The 19,752-nt window shown below is 40.1% G+C and overlaps 1 protein-coding gene and 1 non-coding gene across 7 annotated transcripts in view; both read right to left on the reverse strand.

Moving 5' to 3' along the window:
* Positions 1 to 19,752, reverse strand: part of UBAP2 (ubiquitin associated protein 2) — a 106,251-nt gene that overhangs the window by 28,771 nt on the left and 57,728 nt on the right. For 3 of the 6 annotated variants that reach the window (XM_039382630.1, XM_039382629.1, XM_039382625.1), the window contains 12 exons: positions 17,090 to 17,157; positions 15,829 to 16,018; positions 14,980 to 15,193; positions 13,279 to 13,553; positions 11,972 to 12,150; positions 10,693 to 10,900; positions 9,456 to 9,495; positions 7,011 to 7,194; positions 5,828 to 5,894; positions 4,965 to 5,160; positions 3,610 to 3,701; positions 2,668 to 2,718 (listed from right to left, as the gene is read on the reverse strand). In XM_039382630.1, the coding sequence (XP_039238564.1) occupies positions 2,668 to 2,718; positions 3,610 to 3,701; positions 4,965 to 5,160; positions 5,828 to 5,894; positions 7,011 to 7,194; positions 9,456 to 9,495; positions 10,693 to 10,900; positions 11,972 to 12,150; positions 13,279 to 13,553; positions 14,980 to 15,193; positions 15,829 to 16,018; positions 17,090 to 17,157 (1,764 nt within the window). The remainder of the gene's footprint in view (positions 1 to 2,667; positions 2,719 to 3,609; positions 3,702 to 4,964; positions 5,161 to 5,827; positions 5,895 to 7,010; positions 7,195 to 9,455; positions 9,496 to 10,692; positions 10,901 to 11,971; positions 12,151 to 13,278; positions 13,554 to 14,979; positions 15,194 to 15,828; positions 16,019 to 17,089; positions 17,158 to 19,752) is intronic. The other 3 variants (XM_039382628.1, XM_039382631.1, XM_039382626.1) reach the window with 3 other exon arrangements.
* On the reverse strand, positions 12,461 to 12,541 carry LOC113988545. The gene has a single exon (XR_003540936.1). It is a non-coding gene; the product is annotated as a small nucleolar RNA SNORD121A (small nucleolar RNA).

Below are 19,752 nucleotides of genomic sequence, written 5' to 3' on the forward strand. Positions count from 1 at the left end.
CGACAACGCACGCCTCTTCAAAGGACCCCGCAACCCCCTCACCACCATCAACAAGTACTTCAAGGACATCCACCTCTTCCTCCACGCCCACAACCACACCGCCTGCGCCTGGGACCACGTCCGCCTCGAAGCTCGCGCCTCTTTCCAACACCTCCACAACCTCACACGCACCATCCGACGACACCCCAAACACACACACACCCCCACCACCACAACACCCCTCTGACACCCACCACACGCACCCACCTCTCCCCTCCCGCCTCCCCTCGCCCCACACAACACACACCGCTCACACAACCCACCCACACCCTCCAACCCCTCACCCTCTCTTTAGACAACCTCCCCTACTTATTTCCACAAAGACTTCTATCCCTTTATTTATTGAATTATTTATCTATTTATTCACTTCTTGACGACACAACAAATAAAGACCTCTTACAAAACCTTTCCCAGTGCCTCTTGTCTCAGCAGCACAGCAACCGCCCCGGGGGACGGGGGGAAGTCACCTCCACTCAACACCTACACCGAGCCCTCAGCCAAACAGCCTGCTCACCACTCTTCTCCCTGATGCCTCCACAAGGACCATCTGGCAGCAACCTCTTTCCAAAAACACTGCCTCGTTTTCCCACCAAGATCAGATTTATGTCTTGTCTCCTCTACTCTTTCCATCTCCATCGACTGATGATTGGATCTTGAGTGCTCTTGCCAATGTAACCTGTTGGAGCACCTCCAAAGGACAGCCACAAGCACAGTTGAGTGACACAGCACTGCTCCTACATATACAAGCTGAGGGAGTTGGGGTTCTTCAGCTTGCAGATGTAAAGTCTCCAGGCAGACCTTACTGCAGCCTTTTAACACTTCAAGGGAGCTTAAAAGAATGCTGGGAACAGAATCTGAAACAGCAGCTCTAGTGACAGTGAAAGGACTCTTGGGATGGACTTGCGGGTATGGAGTGAGAGGACAAGGGGAAATGTCTTTAAACTGAAAAAGAGTCGGTTTAGATGAGGCATTAGGAAGACATTATTTACTGTGAGGGTCGTTAGGCATTGGCACAGGTTACCCAGAGAATTTGTGGATGTCCCATCCCTGGACATGTTCAAGGTCAAATCAGATGAGGCTTTGAGCAACCTGGTCTAGTAGTAGGTGTCCCTTCCCATGGCCAGGGGCTTGGAGCTAGGTTACCTCTACGGTCCCTTCCAGTACAAGCCATTTTACAACTCATGCTCGGGAAGCTTTGCAGGACTGTCTCCTGTGTTAGGGACAGGTGAATTGTGTGAAGAGGAAGGAGCGGTACAGACATGTGATGAACTGACTGCAGCCCCATTCCCCATTCTGCCACCCTGAGGAAGAAGGTAGAGAAAATCATGACTGCAACTGAGCTCAGAAAAACGTGTGGGTTGGAGGGAACGTGATTTTTAGATTGGGTTTTATGATCTACTCATTACCATATTCTGATTTGATTGCTAATGAATTAAACTAATTTCCCCAAGTCTGTTTTATCCCTGATGGTAACCAGCAAGTGATCTTTTCGTCTTTATCTCACCCCACAAGCCTTTCATGACATGCTTTTCTCCCTTGACCAGCTTAGGAAAGGAGTGAAAGAGCAGCTTGATGGGCACCAGGCATCCTGCCAGTGTTAACACACTACTCCACGTCTCTCCTGGCTCTCAAACTTCAAATATTTTGTTATTTTTTGCCCTGAAAATAATTCCATTCATTTCAGTTTGCAGTTCTTCCAAGTAGCATGACTTGCAGAGATTTTTAAATGTCTTCATTAATGTGTTCAACTTTATGTTTTGGGTTTTTTTATTCAGGGTCTGCAGCTGGATGGAGCTCTGTCTGGGTTATCCTTGTACTCACTGTATCTGACTCTGGCTGCCCCAAACTCTACATGGAAGACCTGGTATACTGATTTGGACCTCACATTATGGCACTTATTCAGCGATACCTCTTTTTTAGATCACCATTTGTTGCTCCACTTGTGCCTCTATAGATACACTGCATCACTTAACTGTATAACTGTTCAAAGCTACATACTACCAAACTTTCTCTCCAAGATCCTTATCCTAGCTTTCTAAAAAGAAAATTCTTCACCATTTTTGCAGCCTAGGATGAGGCTCTTTTTGAATCTGTCTTCAAGCTCAGCCTGTCTCACATGCCATTTACATTCTGGATCCAGATAAGGAAGAAAACTCTGCAAACACTCTTTTCTGCAGCTCACCTGCACTTGTTGCCATGCAAAGATCTCCACCCATGAGAGCCTTGAAAACCTGTCAGATACACTTACTGTCTGCCAGTTTGTATACCCGCTGCTGAACCTTACCCTCTTGGTAAAAGAAAACATTCATGCTCACGTTTCATCTAGATTTGACAAAATGTTCTAATGTTGCTACAACAATTGGAAATTTCTCCATTCAGAAGCACAGAGCACATTCACTTTTATTTAAAGATTTTGCAGATGGGACAAATGCATCATACAACAGTTGCTCTATATCCATTTGCATTACCTTGCTGTAAATTTAGAAAACAAAATGTTTTTAAAAACTCAGAACACAGAACATAAGAAAGAGCTCTTAAATACCATTAAATGAACCGATTTAAGTGGCACAAATGATCAACACTGAAGACAACTGGTTTAAAATTAAATAAACCAAGTCATTTACTCACCATTGGTAGCCTGGATTGAAGCATCTGGAGATCATCATAACCATAAATCTGCTTAAAGACAGATAAAAATACAAGATCATTATAACACTTTTCTCTGATGCTGATCAATTTGGGGCTTTGAACAGAGTTTGACTTAGGTCCATTCTATTTTAAAGGTGTACAGCTTTATGTTGCATTGTGTTAACGGGTCACTGTAGCATTTTAAGGCTAGTGGAAAACTAAGGTTAAAATTGGCTTGTCACTCTGATGTTGTTTCCTGATGACAGCAGTCCTCTGAGGTGAGTTTGACTGTCCCCATCTTCAATAGAGTTTTCACAGATGCATCATTCCTCAACCTACAAAAAATCTACAGGGCATTCAGGTTTGAGAGTAAGAGCAACAGCCCTCTTTGCTGTAATCATTACTTCAGAGAGCAGCAAGATTTAAGATTTGATGACTAGACCGCAAAGCAACCTATGGTATCCCCTCATATTCAGTGTGATATAGAAAAATTACCAGAACAAAGTTTTTGATTCAAAAAACGGATGACCAAAAATACCTCGATCCTGGTCAAACACCAAAAAATTATGTGCAATCTTTCAACTTTGCAGATAGGACACATGGCACATTTCAACCATTACTGTGGTAAATCTATTCCAATAATACTAACCTAAATGAGCCTAATTCTATTCAAAGGGACTAAAACCTGGTAACACTGAAAACCATAGCAACACGTTTAGCTACAAGAGCAGCCAGATCAGGTCTGCACCAACAGCTCTGCAGTTTACTACCAATAGTAATCCTCTACTGAATATATTTCATATATTCTTTAGCACTTAGAACAAGAATTCCAGGTGTGACATGTGCCACCAAAAATGCCTTGGCATAGACAGTAGCAGGTCTGGAGGGCCCACTTGCGCCAAGGGTTAAGCAATTAAGGACAAAAACAATAAAACTGCTTACTGGGTAGGCAGGCAGAAGTCCTCCAGGTCCCACAATATACTGGTTATGCAACAAGGGTGGTACACCTTGGGGCAGGTTTGGGGGAGCTTTGCCTGTAGAATCAAAATACAGACATTTTAACAAGCCTTTAGAAAAGAAAAGGCTTCAGCCTTGAGACAAGATAGCTGCACAGGTTCTGGTGGCTGCACTGTCTTAGCTTGTAAAGAGCAAAACTATGCAGAAGAGTTTTGTGCTCTTTGATGAAAATGCTCAAAATAGCCTGAAGAGTTTAACCATGCATTAAGGAAGGGAAAGCACAGGCTACTTAAGACTGAAAACAGTCCCACCAGAGAAGAGCCTGATTTTGTAATTTAGTTTGTCCAAGAGGATTACAAGAATTACAGAAACTTCTCCTTTCCTCAATCCTCTCCTGAAGGCAAATTTAGACATCATTTGCAATCTGAAAGAGCTAATTCTCTCCTTTCATTTTCTGCTCCATCAACACATTCCCCCTTATCACCAGCAACAGACTGGAAAGCACTAAATGCTGCCAGCATACTTTCTGTGGGTGACTTACTGCAGCTGGGAATAGCAAAGAGAAGATGACTGAAATGGTTTCAGCTGCCTCCATGAAGCAGTGCTAGGAAGCAGAACAGTAAAAGAACAAAGCACTTCAGCCAGTCATCAGACACTTCATTTACAAGCTATGGAAATGAGAAATCCTTCTGTAAGTAAGCTTGATCTTAGTATTAGATCATTCACTTCCCTCCATAGGATTTCCTTTTAGCAGTTCAGGTTTATTAGGTAAGAAAGAGAATTAAGCGTTGCTTCCACATCAATGCAGGAAGCCTCCCAGCCTTCTCTCTCCATGTAACCCCCTTCTGAAGTGCTGTTTGCTCTGGAATACCCAGACACCAGATACTTTCTTCCTTTCTATAGAAGTGGCAGTAGGGATGTGACATATGATAATGAGGACACTGCAGTATATTCTGATACTGCCAAATGAATTCAAGTCACAGAGAAGACTGAAATTAAAGCTCATGTGAACTCACAGCCAAGAGCTGATCACTACTTGGAATACAAAACTGAGTGAATTTTCTAGCCCAAAACTTCCCAAGTCAGAACTGCTTTGGTGCCTATTTATAAAGCTCTTTGGGGATGGAATGTGCTATATAAATGCCACATAACACCCTAACGAATATTTCAAATAGACAAAACCAGGCAATTTTATTTCATAAGCCAGTAAATACAGCACACTGGAAATGCTAGTCAAGAGTGTGGACTTCTTAGCGCAGTTATGGCTGGTGGGATGCTCAACTGACAGCCCTGCTGACTGAAATCCTCTGTCTATCCACGGATCTGTCAATATTGCCAACCTGAAGACATTAAGGGAGCTGCCCGTGTGGTGGCAGCTGGTATAGACACACTGGTAACGCTCAGGCCAAGGCTGTTTGTAGTGTTCATACTGCTTGCCATGCTGACAACCGAGGAGGTGGTGCTAGTGGCTGAGGTTGAAGCAGTTGAAAAGGTTGTTGAGGGCTGGAGCGAAGTTGTGTTCTCAATACTAGTGTGCTAGAAAGGAGACAAAAAGAATGAGGATCACAGAGCAAATAAACCACAGTGGAAGAGGCTGGGGGAAAAAAAAAGAAAAATAAAAAAAACAACAAACCTTTAAGTAACAGCAGCACATGCAAAAGATAGGCTTTATCTATATTCCAAGTTAGCAACTAAGTTGCATGCTTGTGATTTTTTTTTTTTGTGATTCAAAGAAAATTATTATATGAAAGCCAAATTCCAACTGCTATATCATCACAAAATTATACCACAGTAACTCAAACATAACATATATCATTCCATCACCTGCATTTTGCCAGCTAATCTCTCAATTTTTGAGACATTTCAGATCACCGCTTCTATGTTTGTTTTTTGGTTTTTTTTTAATAAATTTGTTACAAGACATCCTTTTTTCTTTTATTTCATCCCCCCTTGCTGGTATGACAATTTCCTCTGCAGCTGCGTGACTGGCAAATCTCTGTGATAGCTATTCTTGATCTAATACAAATCACAAGTGGTAAAGACTTTTTTTGCCACTAGAGGGCTGGCAGTCTCTTTTCTCTGACATATGGCTCTTGTTTCAGTTCTCAAAGTACTGGGACACACCAAACTTGAAGAGAGGGTCTCAATTATCAGATAAACTGACTATATGCCAAACAGCTGTTGAAATACAAACAGGACTTACCACATGTGATGTGCTTGAAGACAACACTGAGGCAGGGGACAGGCTGCTCTGATGATTGGAAAGGGAGCTAGAAAGAAATTGCAAAGAATTAACAAAATTAGTTTTCCTTAGAACTATTTTAAATATATATATATATATATATGCATGTGTACATACACACATATACATACAAACACAGATTGGCAGCAGGACATCAGTTAAAGACCAAAAATTCTAGGGGAGTGTGTGTATACACATATAGTTGAACAAAAAAATTATCTGTAAGGGTGCATGTATACATACACACAGAGGCATGTATATGTGTATACATACATACATACACCCTTACAGGTATTTTTCCTTTAATTATTATCCTCTTACCTTTTAATGAAAAAATTCAAGTACAGAGTCACTATTGCTAACAAGAAACACCTAAAATACCATTCATTTGTATTTTTCAATCTACTGTATCTTTAGAAAAACAACAGTTGCTTCAGGAATTATGTAGCAATGACTCCAAGACACAAAGTCCAAAATCAAAATGTTCATGCAAACACAAGTTCTGTTTCCCATTCTTTCCTTGAGCAACTGCTGTTGCCTGACATGGGGGACAGGTTTTAAGTGAGGCAGTGCTTTGGTTTGACTCACTACAGTATTTAAATTGCATAATATTAACTCAACCAATTGGAACTGCAGGGTATCTGCCCCGTAACTCATCCAGAGGTCTTTAAATGTCTCCTCGAAAGGTGACTGAAACTGGTTCTTAAACATTTACACTGACAAAAGTTATACCTTACATTCCACGTCAAGAATGTGACTTACTCTATGCCACTCCATGCAGTATGCAATAAACCAAATGAACATTGAACAAAGGCAAACAAAATAAAGACATAAAACACATGTATGGTCTGATGCTCAAAAAAGGGAAATCAATGTAGCTGGCATGATTGAAGCAATCCCTTTGAAACACAAAGCTGTGTATATACCACAGAAACTTGGGACAGCAGCTGCTCTGCCATTAGGAGGCAGCCCAGAGCTCATACTTTGCAATAAGAACCAACTTGTTCTCTTCTGAAACTCTCTCCTCATTCTAGTTCACGTCAGAGAAGGAGACTCTGGTGCCTGATAGTCCCATACAGAATCACCCTTACACCTGTCCTTTCCCCAAAAGCGAACCCTGTGTTTATCACAACTCCTACTGTACCTGCTTAATTGGGAGAGTGAGCTGCTGGCCAGATCACTGGACTGAGGCAAGCTGGGCAACGCTGCCACGTGCTGCGGTGCTGAAGGCAGGAGCGAGGCTGTGGTGGACACCACACTGGGAAGAGAACCAGCTGAGGGTAGTGAGGGAGAAGGCTCTGTCTTAGGTGCTGGAACTGATGAAGTAGCTGCAACAAGTTAAAAAGAGGCATTCAAAGAAAAATTCCAGTATACCTGACATCCCAGACTGGATTCAGGAACACAGTAGTATTCCCCCTTGGTTTATAAAAACTGGACTGTTAAGAACTGGTAACCATATCAAGCAATTTGGCTTTTAAGAAAATTTAAACAAGAACTGAACTACCTTTTGTTCCTTTTAAGCTCTTTACTTACAATAGATTTACAATTTTCACTGCTACCCACATAGTAAACTAGTTGTCTTCACCTCACCTGTCACTATCTGGATTATTAGCTTTTGCTCACAAGTAATTTCTAAATTCCTTGATTTTGCTTCGGCAAACACAAGTCATTTGTGCCTTTTCAAGGCACTGTACAAATCTAGTTTTAGCTACAGCTCTGTTTCTTCATTCTAGCCCACAGCACCCTTGGTGATCGAGGCACTCAGCCACCAATAAAACTCAGAAAGCAGTTGAGCCCTGCCTTCTGCTGGGCCAGGCTTTCATACCACACCAGAGACCATTCCTCAGTGGATCATCGTGACCTTGCAAGGCATGTGAAGACATTTTTAGACTGGTCACCAAAGAAAAGTCAAATACACACTTGGAAGTTACACATCAGTTTGTTTAATTTATTGGTTTGATTTCCTAGCTAAATGACCCAAGTCAGGTTGCTGGGTTGCAATGCAAACAGAAATCAAGAGGTCTTTGCTTTGGCAATAAGTATGACAGAAAATTGAGTTCCAAGTGATAAACATAGTTATGAAGGCAGCAACTATGTCACCTGATACCTCCCAGCAATATTTACACTAAAAAAGGAGTAGATAACGTCTAAAACTCTCAATAGATTTAAAGCAGGGTTCCCTTTTTGAAGTTTAAGTTGATGCCCTCAATTCAAGGGATGGAATCACCATCTTAAGACCCCTTACAAGATGCCTGAACACAATGTGCAAGACAAAGAAAACCAGGAGACGAGTAGGATGTCAGAGTTATAACACATCACTCAGGCTCTGAACTAAGGGTTTAGGAAACAGGAGATCTGGATATTTAGGGAGAACAACAGTTGAGAGATGAACAACTAAGAACATTATAGCAACATACAGAAGGCAAAAGTTCAGTACTTTCAATAGTTAGGAGAGAAATTCAATATCACTTGGAGGCATGAAACAGACAATGACAGAAGACTGATTCCAACTTATATGCTTGAAATACAGAAAAATGCAGAAAGGTACTCAAAAGAGAACTTGCACAGGAAAAGAGACTAATAAAGCCATTACAGAACAGTTTCAAAAATATTAGGAATTCCCAGATCTTTCTTTTCTGTAGCAAAAAGATAAGTCCTGTAGTGAATTTCATAAATTGTTTATTAATTCTGTACAGGAAAGTAAGAAAGTTTTCCACTTGAAAAGTTGTCTTTATATATGTCAGTCTTTTACATGGTGACTCTTTGAACTTGGCACTAACAAAACACCATCCCACTAATGATGCACCTGAAGAGGTGCTTAAGAGGAGGTTGGACCTAAAATTGAGGTGCTGGAATTCCAAAAGATGCTAATTCACACTGCTGTCCTTGAAAACTTCCACAGAGCAGCACATAAAGGTCAGAAGAGTGAACACTATACCTAAATTATTTTAACTCCAGCAAGAGAGCTGTAGGGGTGCAGGGGTCACTACTACATTAGAAACAGGCCAAGATGGAGAAACAGTAACACCCGTACCAGAGTCAGTACTGAGGTACTGTTTCAAGGCATCCAGGTACCAGCCGAGGGAACGTGTCCTTCACCCTTATCCCCATGGGCTTCTAACAGGGCACGGGTGTCACCATACCCAGTGAGAGGCACACTCAAAGAATGTGACTTTGTTTCATTACAGCTAAATACTAGTCACAGCTTCCCAACTTTATATTTATATTTTATATTTATATTTTATATTTTATATTTATATTAATTTTTAATTTCGTATTTTTATTTTAAATTAAATAATTTCTGGCAGCCAAATTCAAAAGAAAAAGCAGCAGCAAAGCAGTTTCTCTAATTCTGAGGCTGGTTAGGGGTTTGTAGATTTAATAGAGCTGCTTTCATACTTCAATTTTAGTCAAGAAGCAAGCAGTATATCCTGTGCAAGCACAAAATAAACTCAAATAGGTCAACCATAAATTAGTCATGGAGAACAATATAAAACCTTAAGCCTGTGTCACTGCTACACCTGTGTACCCAGCAAGTAGTAATGAAAGATCAGAAAGTACTGTGCACAACCAAGCTTTGTAAACTTACTGTCAAGAGTTGCCTGTGTTCTAACACTGCTGTGCCCGTTCTGTAAGCAAAGGAGAAACAAATGAATAAATCATCTTAGAGGTACATTCCATTTTCAGACTGAATCACACATCCAACATGCTTCATGCAAAATTCTATATTCATTCTAAATTGAACGACAAGGCAGAAAATTAAATTTTTATTGCCTTTAACAAAACCACATAATAAAGTTGTCTCAAGTGCAAGGTGTCCTCAACACACAGAATCCCATCCACTGCCCATAATGCACCCATCAGCAGCAGACCTTCCCATGTACTGTATATGACATAAACTTCAGGTTCACACCAATATGAAAGAAAGAATTGCATTAACATATAGGAAATGGTTGTGCTTTTGATCTAATGCAACTCACAATTTTAACTATCCAAGTTACACAGAGACGCCAATTTTTTTCCATTGAAAGATAAGACTTGAGAAGCACCAGTTGTTTTTTGGGTAACGCTGGAGTACAGAAGTGGATAGTCTATGCTTGATCCTCACCAGTACATACGAGCTAGTGCAGAAGACAAGTGTGACTGAGCCAACACATAACAAAGGCCAGAAGTAAATAAACTTACAAACTCTCACAAGTTGCTTAAACATTTAATAAATTAAGTCCTCTTAAAACAAACCTACATTCCATATACATAGAGAGTAGATGTTTTTGAATCTCCCAAGAGAGATTCTCTCTGTCCTGTATTAGACCTCTCCTTATGCTTATTAAAATAACACATGTAATTAAATCCCACTGGTGTTCAAATCCAACAGAAAAGTAATGCTGGAGGGGCCAAAAAAAGTTTGGGATCCATTTGCTAGGTGCCATATAAAGTTAATAAATAATACACCTTTGGATAGAAATAGTCAAGTTATGGCAAAATACCATGACTAATATTTACTTAGAAATAGTTCTGCTTTTAAAAGCTAAGCTTTAGGGAAGGAAACTCAAATAGAACCTTATGTGTTAATAAAGAAAAAAAAAAGGTCGAAAGAAAATTTAAGATGCCAAAAGCCACAAAATCCGAGGCTCTTATATCCCAAACACAGTATTGCCAAAACCAACTACACACTAGGAGAAGCAAAAACAAGCAGGTGGTTGGGCTCGGGAAACCAAAAATACCACTTGGCTTGGTTAAGACATTAACACACCAGTGTAATGCAAGCCTAACACAGGTAAGAACATTTCCCCTTTTTCAAGACATTATTTCTGAACTGGACTCACCGTAACTGCCACAGGAGTTGGTTCTGACGGAGCCATGGAGCTTTGGTACGCTATCCTACCATGCACAGAAGTCTGGTCATAGGAGGAAGTTGTTACTGGGCTAGTGCTCTGGGATGAGCAGGTCAGACTGGAAGAGCTGATGGCAGAGGTTGTGTAGGTGGACTCCTGTACTGTATTGGATATTGGCAAAGAGGTATTCAAAGGATCACTGGAAAAAGTAAAAATTATTTATCATCTTGGTAAGTATCTCAAATACCCTCGTGAAAGTATCAGCTCCTACAAAGTTATCCAGAACTACCTTAGACATGCAGATAAATCTACATTATTTATACTAGACAATGAAATAATTTTTTTAGAATTGTGTAATATTGCTTTGGTCCCTACTAATCACTGCTTCAAAACATCAGCTACATTAAGCACCTCCTCATTCCAGCCCAACCAAAACAAGAGTTTACACATAAGCACTTTTGGTCATGTTATTTCCACTTTCTCAAAAGATAAATTAATATTCATAATCTCTCTTTTTTAAACAAGCAGATCGATGAAGTCTGGTATATAATGAGAAACACACAGTCTCTTTACATTAGAATTCTAATGTTGCAGATAGAATTATGCAAAGAGAAAAAAATACTTAAAAATATGCAGGAATGTTTTAGTTTCCAAATAGTTTAAATCATGTATAAAACTAGAAATTAATGTGAAATTTTATTTTTATTAATATTTCTTAACTAACTTCAGGAAGCTTTTAACTGATGCCAATTTTTGAAAAAGGATGAAAAAATGGGTTACTGGTACGTTGGGACTCATCATTGGTTATTTTAGCATTTCAGTAAGAGCTGTGGCATACTGACAGACTGGCTTCTTTTCTGATCCCATAGGAGCATCAGATCTGTAATCTGATGCCAATCTACTGATACACCTATATGGTACAAAGGTCAATTCTCCTGGATCAAACAGAGAAAAATGTGGGTTGCGAGGAACAAACCCTCAAACAAATCTGAAAATCAGAGCAACTAAACATGAGAAAGCATTTCTATAAAGGGTAGCTTATTATAAGGTTATTTATATTCATGTCATCTCCATCTTCACATCCACCCAATCCAGGGAGATTTTGATTATCACTAGAGAAGAAATTTCTCATTTTAAGATGCAATCCACAGAAAACACTTAGCATTACAATTCATCGCATTTTCCCCTCCCATTACATTGTAACCATGTCTTGATGTTTTTGGCACAAACTTGACCCCCTCGAGAAGACAAATGCAGGAGGGGAACTCACACATACTTCACAGATTTTGAGTATAAGCTATTGTTGGTCGCCTGGTTGGTATTCTCACTGCTTGAAGTTGATCCAAACTCTGGGAGTGTAGGCTCTGATCCAAACTCAAGAGCTCCAAACTGAACATTTAACCCTGTCACATCTGCTGATCCAGGCATCTCCACTGCAGAGGCAGGAATCTTAAAGGAAGAAAAAAAGCCATGATACCTTTGCATGCAACTTCTCATTTAATAATATCAGTAACTGACACCCTCTCCTCTCTTTAGCTACAGTCTTTTCAGTTACTGCCTCAACCTATGCTGCTAACTAAAACTGTGACAACAGTTTATACTACATAAAGTAACTACATCCCTGCAACCTGGAATTAATTCATTGATTCTGCCCTCATCTGAAGCTGAAAGAGTAAACCATACTATTCTATAGTATATAAGTGTCATCTGTGTACATCCCTCCCCCTCAGACAATATTCATATTGTGGCTATTAAGTCAATCTAAAAATCACTCAGTCATTTTCCACACAGAGCAAAACAGATGTGTGCTTGGAAAAGACATCATCACTCTATTTTGGATGTAATGACTTAGGATTTCCTGCTTTATAAACATATAATATACCAAGGTCTTTGCTCTCCTTTTCCCCAGCAATTTATATACAATATATACTGAACAGCATCACAGTATCATTTACGTTGGAAAAGACAATCATTAGGATCGAGTCCAACTACTAAACCCAGCACTGCCAAGTCCTAAACCATGTCCCTAAGCAGGACACCTTCACATCTTTTAAACACTTCCAGGGATGGTGACTCCGCCACTTCCCTGTAGAGCCTATGCCAGTGCTTGACAATCCTCTCAGTGATGACATTTTTCCTAATATCCAATCTAAACCTCCCCTGGGGCAACTTGAGGACATTTCTTCTTGTCCTATCACTTACTACTTGGAAGAAGAGACCAACTCCCACCTGGCTACAACCTCCTTTCAGGCAATTGTAGAGAGCTATAAGGTCCCTCCTGAGCCTCCTTTTCTCCAGGATAAACACCTCCAGCTTCACCAGCTGCTCCTTGTAGGATTTGTGCTCAAGACTCTTCCCCAGCTCCATTGCCCTCCCTCTGGACTCACTGCAGCACCTCAACGTCTTTCTTGTCATGAGGGGCCCAGAACTGAAAACAGCACTCAAGGTGCGGCCTCACCAGTGCCCAGTACATGTGACAGTCACTGCCCTGGTCCTGCTGCCCACACTTGTATTGCTAATACAAATTCTTCTATGTTTTTATATCTACTAAGCACAAGTCACCATCCAATTACCCACCTTAGATGCTGGAGTTATCCTCCGTTTTGGTGGTTTTATCTGTTTCTGCTGGGTTTGATGGACAGTCACTGCCTGGTTATCCATAGATATAGTGGGAAGCTGCAATATTTTGCTAACAGCTGTAGAGGTGTCTACTGGTGATGGCTCTCGGAGTTTTACCTGGGAGGAGGAGGACTCCAGCCCAGGAGGAGGAACAGGAACCACCTGTATTTGTTGTTGCTGTCGTTGGGTCAGCTGGCTCAGAACTGGGGATGGTTCAGGTTGGGATTTAAAGTCTGGTCAGTGTTGGGAAAAAGAAATATCAAAATTAAAGCACCGAACTCTGCTCTTCACTGTTCTACTCTTTATGGAAGAATCTGGGTGACCTGACATGCTCAAAAGTTACGATTTTATAGCATGTGCAAGTCTCTTTCAGAGATCACACAAGTTTCACATTGAACATTACCACTGTAACTATAACAACAATACTTGATATCCTCTACTCTAAATAAACAGCTGTGGGCAAGTATTATTTAGCTTTCCCCAAAAAATATGAAAACAAACCTATCGACACAATCCTCAAAAACTGTTATGGATTATTTTAATCAAACACTGCAAGTTTCACTGTAATTAACTGTGCTGATAAAATTGATTACTTCCAAGAGGTAAAAAGTTGCGATTTAGAAGTATTGTGAGTTAGGATTCCCTGTCCTTACAAAGGAGGGGATTTTCAAAACAAATAGAAAGTCATCTACCATCCCATAATGGCCGAGAGTCAGAGGTGCTGGACATTGACAGGTTTTTCCCAAGTCTTCCCGTTTCATATTTTTCAGATGCTGAAAGCCATGAAGTGGCCCAGAGCACTGGTCAACAACCATAACAGATCTACAGCATTTGCAGTATGCAGGTTTTTTTTTTGGTTGGCACAGTCCTTTAGAAAGCAACTTAAAATGTACATAAACTTTTTTTTCCAGAATTTCTGCCTGTCAAAGATAGTAATTGCTACAAAATTGGCTGGTTATCTATACATAAACATGTACACATACACATGAGAGATAGAAGAGCTACCTTCTCACAGTGAGAATACTGCTAGGAACAACACTGCAAAAACCAAGTTTCCATCATTTTCACTGTTTGTACAATTTTATTAAATTACATGAAAAATTCATACAATTATGAATAGACAAAACAAGTAACCTGAATCATTCTCAGCACGCTAGGGAAAAAAATACTGAGACATGCATTATGAAGAGATTATACAGTACTCATTCAAAATTCATGTAAGGGTTAGAAGAGAAAATGTGGGGGGAAAAGAAATGGCAAAAACACAATACAACTTTACGCTCAGCTAGAAGCAGCAGAGGTACAATGAAAATAAGTCTTTTCCAGTCTTTGTTGAAAACTAGTCACAACAAAGTTCCATTTAAATATTCAAGCACACTAAATCAAAGATGTAATTACCTGGAAGGCTCAATAACTTCAAAGATGTAATGACATTTATGGATAGGCTTAAGCCTATCAATACTTAGTTTGTGATATACTGATGGTGTCCATTACCAGCAACTAAGTGTAACTCTTACAATGTTGTAAGTAATTGTATTAGTTAGATTACATTTTTTAGAAGAAGTCTTTCGGTTAAAGCCATTTTAAACTGTCACTGTCATTAAGACATGTTTCCGGGCTAAGAGAGAAAGAGGAAAAAAGCTATGCCAAAGCACTTACCTAACTGACTGAGGACTGAGGACTGAGTAATAGGTGGTTTTAGATCCCAGGATGATGCTGCAGCTGTGCTAGTGGTGGTAGAATTACTGTTGTTTTGTTGAGAGGTAAACTGACCCAATCCTGGAGATTTCAACTGGTCCAAGATTTGGGAACCAGTAGAGTTTGCCAGTTTAGAGGATCTGAGTTCTCCGAAGCCAGAACAAAGAACTGCAGACTACCAGAAGACAAAAAAGAAGAGGGGAAGAAGTGAATTTTTTAATTACTAATTGGAACATAATCACAGGGTCAATTGCTGCTATTTGGCAGCAACTAAAATCTCTTTACACCTAGATTACTACCAAATGACCAGTAAAAACTTCCACCACTGTAACTGCAATAATACTAATTTACTTGAACCCACACATCTTAAAAATAGCATATATTTACTAATAGTTGAACCGATTTTCAGACAATAAATGCCCAACTTCACACCTCACAACTGACTCAGAAATAGGCATGCTTCCATAAAAAGCAGTCAAATATGTGCTTGGAAACAACCCACCAGTTTTCTGGCTTTCAGCTCTTCACTATAAACAAATTATTTTATCCTACATCAGCAAGCAACAAACACATCTGCTCTCTAATCAAAAATTAATACAATTACTTCATGTAAATATAGAAAAAACTACTTAGCAAAATGAAAAAATAATATTGGGGGGGTGGTGGTGAATGGAAGGAATGGAATTCTTCATTTGCAACCTGAATTTTACAAATACTTGAACACCTCATGAAATGACCAGCACTAGAAAAGTTGTTTAACCTGAAATATTTACTTATGAACAATACTTAGAAAGCATAAGATCATTTTACCAGACTTTGAGGAGAATAAGAGTTTACAGCACTGGAGCTGCCAGTTCCTGATGCCATCTGTGTGCTGTGCTGAGAATTTGTGAATACTAAGGCTTGGCCAAAGGTCTGAGGTTGAGAAGCTTCAAATGAGTTGCCTTCTGTCTCTTGGGTAGATGTCACTGGCTTTTGAAGCAGTGTCACCAAATCAATGCTGTAAAACAAAGCGAAATTTGGCTGTAATGAACATGATCATTAAACTGCACTGACACTTAAGAAAGCATGAACAATACTAAAGCTGCCATCCCAGCAACAGAATTATTAATAACAGTCTTTTCCAATGTTGCTTATCCGCCATACAAAAGTGACAGAAGAGACTTTTTTGACAGCAAGAAACAAACACAAAAAACCCACCCCTATCTGAGTGGATGAACTAAAATATTTTCTAACATTATTTGAGGGACATCCACCGGAAGAATGGAGCAATGAACATGTGAGCATATTACCCCTAAGAAAGACAGGAATATGAACTATAGTACACCTGACATCATGCACCTTGCAAATCACATCCCTATTATATAGAAAATTCTGCTGTACTACAACAGTACCAGGATGTTTGGGACCATTAGGCTATTTAGTTTTCAGATCTCATGCGATGCCATTGCTAAAGTCTTCATCACTCAACATTAACCTGCTCTCCAGGAACCAGAGGCTAATGTAGGCAACTGATTCCACATCACCACAAGACAGGCATTTGAAGACAAAGGCAAGCAAAGGAAGGCAGCAATTGATTTATTTTTGGTTCTTGATCTTAACTTTCTACCATCAGTAAAGGCCTATAATTGTGATGTTTACAAGGAAATTCACCTTTATGCCAATGCAAGCTTTCATGTTAACACATTTTTTCAGCACCATGTTCTGAACACTTTCTGCATCTAGAGGGGCAGGCCTCTCATTTTCTGGACACCAAAGCCAGAGCTTCCTTTTCAACAACAGAAAACTTTTTTTCCCAGCTACATTTGTTCCTGTCTGTAAGCAGGTTTCATGCAGAAGAAGTATTACGGTCATAAATTTGGCAAGTTTGTCTCCACTTCCATAGTAAAAAATAGTTAAACTCAGGAACTCATAAAACCAACAATTTGTAAGCAAGGCTTTTGCAATTTTGAGATGACTTTGACCAATCTCTGACCAAGGTTTAATTCAGTGTTTTATGTGTGCAAGTTAACATCGTTTAATCAAGCAGAAGGTTTTTAAAGCATAGGGAAAACATGGAATAAGAGCTTACCTTTGCCCAGGAGTCACGTGATTCTCAGCTGGGACAGAGGAAGCGGTGAAGACTTTCGTTTCAGAAAGCTGAAAAAGAGAGAGGGGCAGAGAAGGAGGGGAGGTGTTTTAATAACACGTGCTCACACTTCCCGATTGCATGCAGCATCTGCAGAAATCCCATCCTGGTCATGCACTTTCAAGATAAAAATAAATTCAAACTACCATTACAAACAGCTATGCTGCAGCTCTGCTTAAAAAGGCAAATACACGTAGTCAAACTTCAGCAGAGTCTTCTCCACAGAATCAAGTACCAACTTAATTAAAGTGTTAGGAAATTTGATCTACTGAAAACACACACAACAGTATACCCATGTCACTACATCAGTTCGGGAAACAGTTTAACTGAAAAACACACCGTTACACAGTAATTAACATGACAGATGGTCTATCATCAGGGCGCAGGCACAACCTAGGACTCAACAGAGCAGTTCTGACAGATCTTGTTGCAGAAGGATAAGGCACTGCACTGCTCCCACTCATTTCACGTGTCCCTGTGTCTTACATTTCAGCTCCCAGCAGCAGCAGAGGCAGGTGTGCACTCAGGTAAGTACAGTGAACCAGCATTCATGGTTCCTTCTTGGCAGCTCTGCTTTGTGTGGCAATAACATCTCTAACTGATTGCCCTGAGAGTGCAACTTTGAAAACAGTAATAAAAGGAGAAGCGTGTAATTGCTTATACTAGTGTAACAAGTCAGACCACCCACAGAAGAAAACTGCACTGTTTTCCCCATGCTGTTACAGTATAGATAGATATTCGCCCAGGAACCTGGGGAAGTGAAGCTGGCTGGTTAAGGTTTGGGCTTGGTTTGTAGGGGGTTGGTTTTTTGCTGTGTGGTTGTGTTTTTTAATAGCTTTTCTTATTTAAAAAGCAGCTACAACTTCCTAGGGCTAATTCATTTCTATTGACAGGAGTACTTGTAAACGAGAATAGGTCTTAAAAACCAGTACAGGTTAGGTTGAGCAAGACAGAGGTATCCATGTACAACGTTAATACTTTAAATTTCATTTGCACAAAATCACCTTTAATTCCTTTGGTGTGGCCTTATCTTTAGATTGAAGAATACCAGACCTACTCAAACACTCACAAAGAACACCTTTAGAATGTGCTGTTTAACTACAGCTTTTCCAGGAAATGATGCATTTTTAATTGCATACATTGCTAGCAGCCCAGTTAAAGGACATCACACACATAAGCCAATTTCACCTGCAATCCCACAGGCAGCTCTACTGAAAGTACGTGTATCACTGAATATGGACATTTGATAGGGATTCTCCTATGAAACACTGCTGATTTAAGAAGGGCACAGAAGGGCTGTCTGGGAGTAATTACCACTCAGAGGCCAAGCACAAATGTTTCACTTACTCTCCCAGCACCCATTTACATCCTACACACGAGGTCATGAAAAAATTAGTACCACCACAGTTCTTCCCTAAGTTTCTTTCCCTTCCCTTGCTGCCAACACAACACACTTTAATCCCTCATTTCTGGAACACAACTGTGTCCTGAGTATAATGCTGCCAGCCCACTGGCTGGCACTGTGTACTGACCAAAACCAACGAAGCAGATTCAGCTTAAGCATATTTGCCATTAAAAAAGCTGCTCCTCTATTGTTCAGCGCTTTCCCCATTGTATGTGTTCTTCCAGAACGATGTGTACTGTACTTCCTCTGGTGTTATGGACTCCATTATATGGCACAAGGAGGTCAGCCAATGGCACAAGCAGCAGCCTGTGGTCTGCAATCCCTTGGTTAAATAATTAATTCTTTGTAATGTCAACCGTTTCTTACACTCACACAACGCAGGATAAGACTAACCATGGACAAAACACTGAATAATCCCAAAAACTAAGCAAATTAAGGAGCCTGACGATGTTTGTGACAAGGCAAAAGCATGCTTGATGTGTGAGAGAGGAAATGTTCCCTATAAGTGAACCAGCATGCAAACAGAAGTGTCCAGCCACCAGCTCAGCTACACTGAGATTTACACTACACTCTGCAGCGAACTCACTGCCACAAGCTCCAATCAAGCACTTAATTCACAACTTTGCTGGGATTACGACATTTGTCAAAACACATATTTTGTGCTGCAATTTTATTACACAGATGTATTTAGTATTTCTTAGAAGTAGCATTTTCAGCTCCCAACTAAGTCATTATGCTCACTGCACACTACACTCACAAATCTTTCACTGAGGCTCTGGCATGTTCCCAGAACTGAACGAACAGTCGTGAACCATTTGCAGTGCTGGCCTCACAAGGGTATCTCCTCCATCTGCAGTGAAATGTCCGTGCTTTCCAGCTCCTGTTCCTGTGATAAAATCTTTCTCCAGTCACCAGACAACATATTTAACAGTTAGCTAACATCTCCTATAGCAGGAGAACAGGAATGGTGAGGAGAATAGGTAAATATACTCCAATATTCTCACAGAAACTCAACATAAGCAAATCAGAAATAAAAAAATCTTATTGCTGTTTTGATATGATGTACTGAAGTTTAAAGATACTAAAACAAGTTCTCATGCTGCCGTCTCATACAGGAAACACTCTCACCAAAACACACTCCTCCTCTTTCTTTTTTTTCTTTTTTGTTTAAAGTGTTGCTGTTGTTTCAAATAAAAAGTAC

Source organism: Pipra filicauda, unplaced genomic scaffold (assembly GCF_003945595.2).
Source record: "Pipra filicauda isolate LSUMZ 115617 unplaced genomic scaffold, ASM394559v2 scaffold278_size1010298_pilon, whole genome shotgun sequence".
Classification (NCBI taxonomy): Eukaryota; Metazoa; Chordata; class Aves; order Passeriformes; family Pipridae; genus Pipra; species Pipra filicauda.